Raw genomic sequence first — 10,614 nt, forward strand, 5'->3', positions numbered from 1 at the left:
CTCAGGGAACTAATGACTGACACACAAGGGTAACAGAATTCACACCACAACGACGCAACACAGGGAAAGACAACACATTAACACAAGACACATGAGAGCTAGGGACCAGACTATGAATAACTATCAAAGAATAAGATAACAGAAAACGCTCCCGAAGGAGGAAAAGACAAAGGCTATAGAAAACGGAACTGACTGAGAGAACTGGATAAGAAAATCTCAACTCAAAATACATTCCTAGAAAACAGAGAAACAAGAATCTAAATAACAAAAGTAATCAAACAGAAAATCACTCTTATATGAGGAGAACAATTCGGCAAGGCTATGAACTAATAAAGGAAAACAGAAAACTAAGTTATTAATGTTTCAAACGAATAACACACACAACGGAACTATGGCCTGGGAAACTAAACAGCTAGGGAAGGGCAGACAACACAGGATGGGTACACTACATAAAACAAGTCATGAACACGAACGAAGAAAAGAACAAGATGACAAACTAACTAGGACTGTGGCAAACTAAAGACAAAGACGAACCAAGGAACAAATCAGACATGAACAGAAACACGGACATGAACAAAGGTAACGCAACAAGAAACACAACTCGGACAGAACAAAGGAATCACAATGACAAACACTCACTTACTGGCTAGAACTGTGACAAAGAATCATGGGCAACAAGGTTACATGGACATAGCTAGGAAACACAGACAAGGTAGTGTTGACGACGACCCCACAAGGACAAAGGGGAAGACACAGACTTAAATACACTAGGGAGGAACACTAATGAGACACAGATGAAACACATCAGACAATCACACAGGAGGGAAAACACAGGAAGTAAAGTAACACAAAGACACATGACATGAACCTTCAAAATAAAACAGGAAGTAACCAAAACCAGGCAAAGACAGGACACAATGGGAAACTTAACCAATGTACAAACACAATGTGGCAAGACAATACAAAAACTCTTACATAAAATGTGGCATGACTAAAGACTAAGACATTAAGAATACACAGAGTAGAACAGAGAAATGAACATGAACAAAGAAGACACTAAACAAAACCCGGCGTGCATGGCACGGGTCATGACATTATCTCAAGTTTTTTCAAGACCACATCCTTTTCAGCTGTTTATTGTAACAAAGGGATGCACATTATATGCACGGTATGTGCTCCACCTGACGATGTGTTTTAATGAACAGAGTGATGAGAGGAGCAGCTATGGGTTTAACAGCAGCAGAAACTGGATTTTTTGTCCTCTTTCTCTCTGTGTCAGGTACAGTCTGTCTACTTTTATGTTTTAGTGCATTTTAGGCATTAACATTCGCTTTAGTTAATTTTTTTTTAATGCAGCATGAGGTTGTTATTATAAAAATGCAAAGCGATGCACACAGTTATGAGTAGGAAACTGGTATATACAGCAACTTCCTTATGATGTAAAAGCAGCAAAGAAGCAGAATGTCTGCTCTTTCAACTGGACCTGCATTAATGGTTGAAATGAAAATTTGTTTGTTTATCTTTAATTCTAACATTAAGGATTTTCATCTTATAATATAACTAGCACTTATTGTAGCATTTGTATTATGCAGGCATGCACCATTCACATGCTAACATGCCTGCTAAATGTTACCTCAGTGACTGGCATGTTGCTAGACTTACTAGCATTTATATAAGTCAGTAGTTCTTGGAGCGTAATGCTAACACAGAATAATGTGCTACATGTTGTTTAGCTAAGGTATGCATGTTGCAGCGTTTTAGCCCTGAGTATAGCAATAGCAGACAAAGTACAATAAAGTTTACCAACATAGTCTCATAAGTCTGAGAATTAACAACCTAACAAAGAGAGTCAAGCTTTACATTTTTAGCAAAGATATTGTTACTTAAAAACAACATACAGTTAGTGCTGTTAAGATGCACAGGTCTACTTGTATGACAATAGAAATCCCTACTCTGCTTTCTAGCAACGGCTCACACAGCAGAATTGAAGGTAGTGTTACTACACTGCAAGCAATAATCTGTCTGTGTCTACACTGTGCACACACAGAAACAGGAAATGCTGCAACTGTATTACTTCTGTTCAGTTGTCTTTTTTGTTTGTTATTTTATTATCTATTTATCAGCTGTGAATAACTGTCCATGTGTTAGTGTCCTTTTATGTTTCTCTGCAGTTCATTTTCACACATGACCACAGAGAGGAAATAAAAAGGCGGCCTTAATTTACCAGATCCTTTTAAGAATTACTGTTATGAAGTTCTTAATTGCTGATTATCCACCACACCCTCAGGCTGTCCTGCTTCAGTGCACAGGGAGATTAACTGCGAAAAGCATATACATGTTCCAGTGTTTCTTTGCAGTCTGTGAAACTAAACACCTTCTCTGTACTTCCCCTCATGCCTCTTGTTTATTTGAGCAGAAAACCAGACGTGCAATGACAGAGCTATTGTTATTATACTGCACATATCCCTTTCTGTAAGAGTCACTGCAGTGCATCATTGATCTGTTGTTCTGAGGAGTTTTTAAAGCTTAGGCTAATGAGGTTAAAGCTGCAGATAATTCTGTCATCTGATGTAACAGACGTCACATGTTGTGAATCTGATCGTGCTTTCTCATGTGTTTGGAACGCTCTGTGTTACAGTGGCACTAAGCAGGAATGGGTTGACTTACATTTCTGCTCAGATCTGTGCAGTGAGAGGATCAACAGTGGACATACGCTGCGTCTATAGACTGCCAACCACAATAAAAAGACGTTCTGTCACAGCCGAGAAAATCTTATGGTTTACCGACGTGCAGGACAAAGGACCGGTGGACCTGAGGACAGACTCAGAGTATGCAGGTCGTGTGAAATATTATTGTGATAAGACGACCTGCACTTTAAGAATCGCAGACCTGAGAGAGAGCGACTCATCTGAGTACAAGTTCGCATTCAAACACACACAGAACAGGAGATTCACCCGTTTACCTGGAGTGACTTTGTCTGTCACAGGTAACATCTCTCATTTCCAAATGCTCACCAGCAAAGATAGAACAATAATTATTGTGTACTCGCATGTTTGTGAATGTTAACAGAAAACATTTCTGTTTCTTCTTCTTAGATCCAGATCTGCAGGTGCAAGTGAGAAGAGCGTTTTCCACCCAGGCTGAGCTGTTCTGTCGCAGCTTTTGTCATCTACCTCAACGTCCTTCCTTCATCTGGTACAAGAACGGGCAGAAAATCCAGGAGGACACGTCTTCGCATTTAGACTACTTTGATCCTGCGGACAGTTATTCCTGTGCTGTCAGAAGACATGAGGATTTTCCTGCTCCTTCAGTGTGTGAGTTTACGCCCGTCTTTCACCCGCACAACACCACCTGGTGGAGCTTTTACATCTCCCTTGCCCTTGTTTTGAGATACAATCAGACCCCAATGACTGATCTATTCACAAGCCAAAAAATAGCATTCTGTGGTCAAACCATTCTCACATCTCCTTTTTGAAACGTATCTAGCAACTCATGCACAAAACAAGCTGGCAACTAGGGAGGAGTTGAACTGGCCGGTGTCACATAAGAGTTCCTGATATTTTGTAGTTGGTTTTAGTGTGTTAAAAATGTCTTCAATGACTCAAGTGTGGATTTGGTTTAATGTCACTGCATTTCATGTGCAGCATTCATACAAACCATATCGACTGTTTCTGTGGTCTGTTGAACAGGAACAACTTCTGCAACAACATGGTTTTTAAATTCTGTAAAATATACATGTGTACAGAAATGCTATAATTCATACAGAATCATTTTAATAAAAAATGTATGTCCACAAATTGTCCAAACACTCTCCACTTTCATACAGATATGAAAAACTCCATGTAAAATTTCAGTGTCTGATTGCAGTACATGCAGGTGCTATTGTGAGGAGAGTAGATTTACAAGTTCTTACTGTTTCCACTGTAGGACCTGTCCCCAGGGACTAGCAGCCAGAGCCACAAATGCTGCCAGTAACCAAAGAACAAATTGTTTCATATTTCAGGTGTCGTTGGTCAAACCTGCAACAGAGTGACGTACACTCACAGAAGCATCTGTGCTGCCAAAGGCTCATCAGTGGACATTTCCTGCACATACAACAGTCATAACAATCCCACTGAATCAAGGTTCTGGTTCAGTCCTGAACGTGGCCGTCAGTGGCTGAATCCATCACAGCCTGAGGACCTCAGAGGAGACTCCCAGTATGACGGTCGTGTTCAGGTGATCACAGAGAGAGGACGCTCCACTCTGAGAATCACTGACCTGACAGAGAGTGATTCAGCTCAGTATCGCTTCAAATTCAGAACAAGAAGCTTTGAATGGACGAGTAGTTTACCTGGAACAACTCTGACTGTCACAGGTACTGATCTACACAAACTGATACATGTATACACCAACAGAGCACATTTAAACATACTGAAAATGTTGATAATAATTCAGCATGAGTGTGTGTGAACTGAATTGATTAATTAATGCTCAACACTAACTTGCCGTGACTGCTGTGATTATTTAGTGACCACTGATATAACAGAGATAATATTATTTCTTGTTCTTATACGCAGCTCTGCAGGTGCAGGTGACCAGAATAAAAGTCCACCAGTTTTATACCGAGGTGGAGCTGAACTGTCACAGCAGCTGCGCTCCAGCTGCTCATTTTTCTTACATCTGGTTCAAAAATGGAGAGAAATTTCAGGAAGAAACGTCTTCTTACACAGACGACTTTTATCCTGCAGACAGCATCTCCTGTGCTTTCAAAGGACATGAGGATTCCCGCTCTCTGTCAGTGTGTGAGTTTACCACTGTGTCAATTAATATGATGTCATCTGCTTAACTCAAGGGTTGGTGACATAGAAACCACCTGGTCTTACAACCTTTGCAATTCATCAGCCTGATTTATTCTGAACAAAATAAGAATTTATTTGTTCAGCTTCACTCACAGGAAAATTGAAAACAGTGAATAATTTGTTTACTCTACTTATGTATTGATGTGTAATTGGTGGTGAGTGCAGAAAACAGACCAGAAAACAGACCAGAAAACAGAAAATTCAAGTGCATGTTATCAATTATTAATAATTAAAATGTGCTTTTTCTTATGATAATTCCGTGTTATTTAATACTCATATCTTCACCTCCAGATGCTCCAAAGCTTCCCTCTGTGTCAGTGAGTCCCTCTGGTGAAATCATGGAGGGCAGTTCAGTGACTCTGACCTGCAGCAGTGATGCTAACCCAGCAGCTAATTACACCTGGTACAAGAGGAATGTGAACCTCAAAGCTCTCAGTGAAGAAGCACAGCTTGTCTTCAGGTCCATCCAGTCCTCTGACTCTGGAGAGTATTACTGTGCAGCTGAGAACGAGCTGGGGAGGAGAACATCTCAATACATCTCTATTAATGTGACATGTGAGTCAAACACAGCCCTTTTAAAAGCCTAATGACTTTGCACATTATCAGCCAAAGAAAGTTTTTGCTGATCATCAGGGAAAAAAATTGTTCGAGTCACACAATTGCACAATTTGGAAGTAGGCTAAGATTAACTTCTTTAGAGCATTTAGCTGCTGTTGGTGCTACTGAATACTGACACTTGGCATGTTGAAAAGGTAGCTTTACTTGCAACCAAATTTGCCCCCAAAACCATCAGACATCCAGTGCCAGATGCTGCCACATACCATTAACTTTACTTATTTAAATACACTTATAACAATCTTTTAATACATGTCCTCCAGATGCTCCAAAGCTTCCCTCTGTGTCAGTGAGTCCCTCTGGTGATAAGGGCAGTTCAGTGACTCTGACCTGCAGCAGTGATGCTAACCCAGCAGCTAATTATACCTGGTACAAGGAGAGCCAAACACTGCTTCAAGGACCAGAGGGCATCTATCGTTTCATTCGATTATTGATTTTAATTTAATTAATGATTTAAACCTGGATTAAATCATAGTTTACTTTCCAATTCTGTTGCACCAAAATTTTAAATCTACTTTTGAATGGAACGGGATTCATTTATAACCTGTGTTTGAATCTTTACTCTTCTTGCAGACTTAGATTTAATCGGCCCTGTTGTTCCAGACTTTTAATCCAGTGTTCACATTAGAAAAGTGACAGGTGAAAGTCTTATATAGTCTGTAACATTGTCTGCCACAAAGACAGTGGTGGTGAGGTTATATTATCTTAAATCTTAGACCATAAGGCTGCCAAAATGCCACATATGATTGCTGTTTTTTTTTTTTTTACAGTGTCTTTATTTACTGTAGCCATGTGACTCAAAGACTTCTACGTTGCTCCTGCTCCAAAACAAATGCCCAAAGTTTGCTTTTTCCCTGCATGATGGAAGACTTCATCCTCTTTTTTCCTTGCTCTTTTTTTTTTTGCTCTTTCTTTGTTGAGTGCATCCTGAGACATGCTGTTTGAGCAAACCACCAGCCTTTTGTACTCATGTTTCAGGTCACAGGTTTGGTCATTAAGTCACAATTTATACAATTAGGTGAAAAAAAATGGATTTTTGCCAAAAAGAAAAAAAAAATGCTCTCAATGGCTTATCTCTTACACAGGATGCTCTCTTGCGGTAAAACACAGAAGGCTTGAGTTCATAAACCACATCCTTAACAGTCGTTGAAATGGGAGGACAGAAAAGTCAGGCGCGGTGACACCTTACTTTTTAGTTCTTGTACAATTAAAAAAACAAGATACGTTCCTTCCTCTTTGTACTAAGCGAAGTCTAAGCCTAACCCAAGCATGAGAGTGGTAGTCAGTCTTCTCATCTTACTTTTGGCAAAAAAAAGTTGTTGTTTTTGGCGTTTTTCCCAATATGTTGAAACTTGTCCTTCAAAGAAATCCTCAGAATCACATATACCTGTGCTTATAATCACCTCCCCCAAAAAAATACATCTATGTATCATCAGCAGTACTTCTTGTACCTACAAAATTGGTTATTATTATGAGTGAAATTAAAACTCACACCACCTTTACTTTTGGCAAACCATTCATGAAGTAAAATCAAATATTGATGAGTTCTCTGTCTTAATATTATCCTCCAGATGCTCCAAAGCTTCCCTCTGGTGAGATAGTGGAGGGCAGTTCAGTGACTCTGACCTGCAGCAGTGATGCTAACCCAGCAGCTAGTTATACCTGGTACAAGGAGAATGAAGACTCACCAAAAGCTTCAGGACAGATCTTCATCATCACTGACTTCAGAGGTGAACACAGCGGGAATTATTACTGTGAAGCCCAGAACAAAAGAGGACGTTGTAACTCCACCTTGTATCTGCTTGTTGTGGCAGGTATGTTCCACTCATAGACCTGCAAATTCACCCAGTTACTACAGATTTTACACTGAGGGGTCACTCATCTAACCTAAAGTACCTGAACAGCCGCTTTTAACCGTGTACTTCATCTTAATCACCAGCTGAGCAGGTCCATCAGAGCTCTTCAGCCCATGACTGTGGAGTGACACGAGGATCTCGTAATTCCACTACTGTTGCAAGTAAGTGATCCACTTTCACCTACACACACCTACTGTATTAACACCAGAGTTTCCCATAGACTCCACACGTTGGCTCTTCATATATCATTGATCTGACCTAAACAGATAACTCTGTGTTATCTAAACTGCGGGCTTCTTATAGTTGCTTTGGCCATCCATGCAATTGATTGGGCTCCTTTACACTCAGCGAAATATTACTGAAACCCTCACTAGTCTCGCTGTGAATCACTTGGTTCTTATCCACATTTAGATCATGCATCAGCCATAATTTCCTCTCTTTGAGGAAGTTAAGTTTCCTAGAGTTAATAAATTGCTGATCCTGAGATACAATCATGAACCACAAGGGAGAAATTGACATTTTATATTTTTTGGTGGTTTGCAGGCTCAGTAGCGAATTAGCTGCTCAGCTACAGCACAATAAGCAGTAAACCTACAGTGTAACATAGACACTCTGGCTGCTGTCAATCAAACACACCGACGTGCCCCTCCAGCCAGCGCAGACAGACAGGAGCATATCTCCCCAGAGATCCTTTTTCTTCCTTTCAATAGTGAACAAAACAATGAAAATAAAATTAAAAACAACACACTGGGTTCAGTTTGAGTTTTAACCATCTCAGAAACTTTGCATTTATTTTTTGATCAGCTTACGAACTTGTAGCCACACTGTGACATCAGAGCTCACCTGAGAGCCTGCAGCTCACCTGTCAGTGTGTATTTGTGCTGAAAATCAAATATGTTACAACCACGGTTGTAACTGGGCTACACTTACATCACCTGAATGCAAAATTTCTCACAATCAGAGGCACATCCCCAAGAAGGGACACTACAGCACACAAAATTCTATTGAACAGTTTTAAATGTATTCAGACAGAGGGCGGAACATAATGGACCCTAACATCCTGTAACTCCTCCCCGAAATAACCGTGTTTCCATGTGATCACTGTCACAGGTGCAACAAGATCGGCCATTGGAATAATTATTGCATGCGTCTTGTTTGCCATCGTCCTCCCCTTTCTATGAATTAGGTAAGCAGTTCTGCATCATGATATGATATATGTTCAAATGATAATGTTCACTAACTCTCATAATTCAGCCATTTTCTTTCTGAACACATCAAGAAAATGCAGGTTGTCCAATCAACGGTATGAGCCTGGACAAAGACTAGACAGAGACAGAGTACAGGTGAGGAAGAAGAGTTCAAGAATCCCAACTTCATACCACATACTAACTGTACATAGATTGTGTCATATACTACGTTTCATAGCATACTATTTCTTAGCTATGCTGGTGGCATGGCTCTACAGATGGCAGAGTCAAGTCTGTGGGTCAGTCGGTCACTCCACCACATTGGTCCAGGTGGAAATATCTCACAAACTACTGGAGAGATTGCCATGAAATTTTGTACAGACATCATTGGTGACTTTGGTGATCCCCTAGCTTTTCCTGTAGTGCTACAACATGGTTGACATCTGTTGTGCAGAGGGAAATATCTTAACAACTACTTGATGGATTGCTGTGAAATTCATAGAGGATTAATTGTAATAACTCTGACGTTTTTTCGAGTTCCATCATCACATCAAAACTTTAATTTGTCTCATCCTTTGATTTATGACCAAATAAAGTATCATTCCCACCAGCCCTCAGCTGTACAGTAGGTCTAATTAGCAAACTTTAGCATACTAAACTAAGATGGTAAATATGGTCAATTTTAAAATAAAGATAAACTTTATTTATGCAGAGCTTCCCAAAACAAAATTAAAAGGCAAATAAAGTCAGACAATTAGAAAAATACAAAAATGTAATGGACTAAAATACAATAATAATAATACAATAATATAAAGTAAAAATAATAATGACAATTGTAGTAAAACTGGTACCACATATGTAAATATATATACATATAAATTGTTTAAAACGTGAAGAAGTAACAGTTCTGGTGTTATGTCCCGGCCTGCCGTCTCTTCATCGTCCTGGCCGGTGCCGCTGTAAATCACCTCGGCACACTTTTCCCTGTTGTTGAACTGGCTGTTGGTTTCAGATGCTCAGTTCAGATCCGACTGTGTTCAGTGGGAGGCTGCTGAGCCTGGCTCTGCCGCCCTCATAATCCCCCTATGAGCCGAGCTCTCAGTTGTTAGGACCACTAGCCGCACGGCGAACTGAGCTAGCTGGCTAACCGCAGCTTGTAGCTACAGCCAAAGACAGCCACAGCGACGAGTATAGTGTGCATTAATGACAAACATGTCACTGATTATGCAAGCCTCAGATTTTACCTGTTAGCATTGAGAATGTTAGCGCGCTAATGTTAGCATTAAGCTCAAGGAAATGCTGTGCTTAAGCCTCTCAGAGCCACGAGCATGGATAGACTTTGTGAGGTCCATTTAATTTTAACTGTAAATGACACAAAATATGTCCCAAAGCATGTCAATCAAACTGTGGCTTTAGAGGGTCAGTGCCAGTTAAACAGACAAAACATGTTGTTTTTAAAGTGAACAGTTTAACTCAAAACCTGCCTAAAATGTGCATGTTATGGAACTGGGAAGTGTTTGGGAATATTTTTAATATAGAATTTTCAGGACTAGTTGGCTCTGTTCTTTTCACTGTTGGGCAGATGCTTAATAAAGTATATGAAGTAATGAAAAAGGAGACTTTCTGCTTTGTTCCTCAACTGTCATGATTTTACTGATATTTGTCATCCAGACTTTGCTTCACCTCATCCGCCCACCAGGTGTCTGCAGTGTGTTTTCTGCCCTAGCCCATCGCCTGACCCTTCTCTTGCCTACAAATTGGCAAACAAAATTCTCATTGCTATGAATTGAGAAATGTTTTTATCATTTAATTTTTTATATTTTAAAAATTTTTTAATTCTTTTTGTTGTTGCCTTTTTGCACAGTTGCATTGTTCTTATTTGCCCCTATGTTGTTTGCACCCCCCAATTGTTTGTTCTGAAGAGCTTCTGTAACAGTAAATTTCTTCATTGTGAGATTAATAAAGTTTTATCTGTCTTATCTATCTATTTATTCCCACAAATTAATTGCTTTGGAAATAGCAAAAGCACGATTGCTATTAAGAATAAAGATATTTTCCAAGTCTTTGTGTCGACCGTCTTTGTTCAAGTGAGGTGTCAGGTTGCACAAAGTCTAG

At 39.8% G+C, this 10,614-nt stretch overlaps 1 protein-coding gene across 2 annotated transcripts; it reads left to right on the forward strand.

The window, feature by feature from the left end:
- Positions 1–1,147: 1,147 nt before the first annotated feature.
- On the forward strand, positions 1,148–10,552 carry LOC121604079 (sialoadhesin-like). 2 transcript variants are annotated; one of them, XR_006006727.1, is made up of 11 exons: positions 1,148–1,279; positions 2,639–2,986; positions 3,096–3,314; positions 4,004–4,357; positions 4,560–4,784; positions 5,133–5,396; positions 7,028–7,270; positions 7,396–7,473; positions 8,423–8,498; positions 8,592–8,655; positions 10,171–10,552. XR_006006727.1 is itself a non-coding variant. In XM_041933482.1 (10 exons), the coding sequence occupies exons 1-9, from the start codon at positions 1,198–1,200 to the stop codon at positions 8,491–8,493; spliced, it is 1,884 nt and encodes a 627-aa protein (XP_041789416.1). In that variant the 5' UTR covers positions 1,148–1,197; the 3' UTR covers positions 8,494–8,498; positions 8,592–10,552. The 2 variants fall into 2 exon arrangements, 1 of the variants encoding a protein (XP_041789416.1); XM_041933482.1 differs by having other exon boundaries at positions 8,592–10,552.
- The last annotated feature ends 62 nt before the right edge of the window (positions 10,553–10,614 follow it).

The sequence above is a fragment of the Chelmon rostratus genome, chromosome 3, assembly GCF_017976325.1.
Source record: "Chelmon rostratus isolate fCheRos1 chromosome 3, fCheRos1.pri, whole genome shotgun sequence".
In the NCBI taxonomy this organism is placed as follows: domain Eukaryota; kingdom Metazoa; phylum Chordata; class Actinopteri; order Chaetodontiformes; family Chaetodontidae; genus Chelmon; species Chelmon rostratus.

Bases quoted from the DNA above. Each gene is read 5' to 3' on its own strand.
- LOC121604079 (XM_041933482.1), top strand. From the start codon at position 1,198: ATGAACAGAGTGATGAGAGGAGCAGCTATGGGTTTAACAGCAGCAGAA. The intron at 4,358-4,559 runs GTACTGATCTAC...TCTTATACGCAG, and splicing joins AACAACTCTGACTGTCACAG to CTCTGCAGGTGCAGGTGACC. The intron at 7,271-7,395 runs GTATGTTCCACT...CTTAATCACCAG, and splicing joins GTATCTGCTTGTTGTGGCAG to CTGAGCAGGTCCATCAGAGC.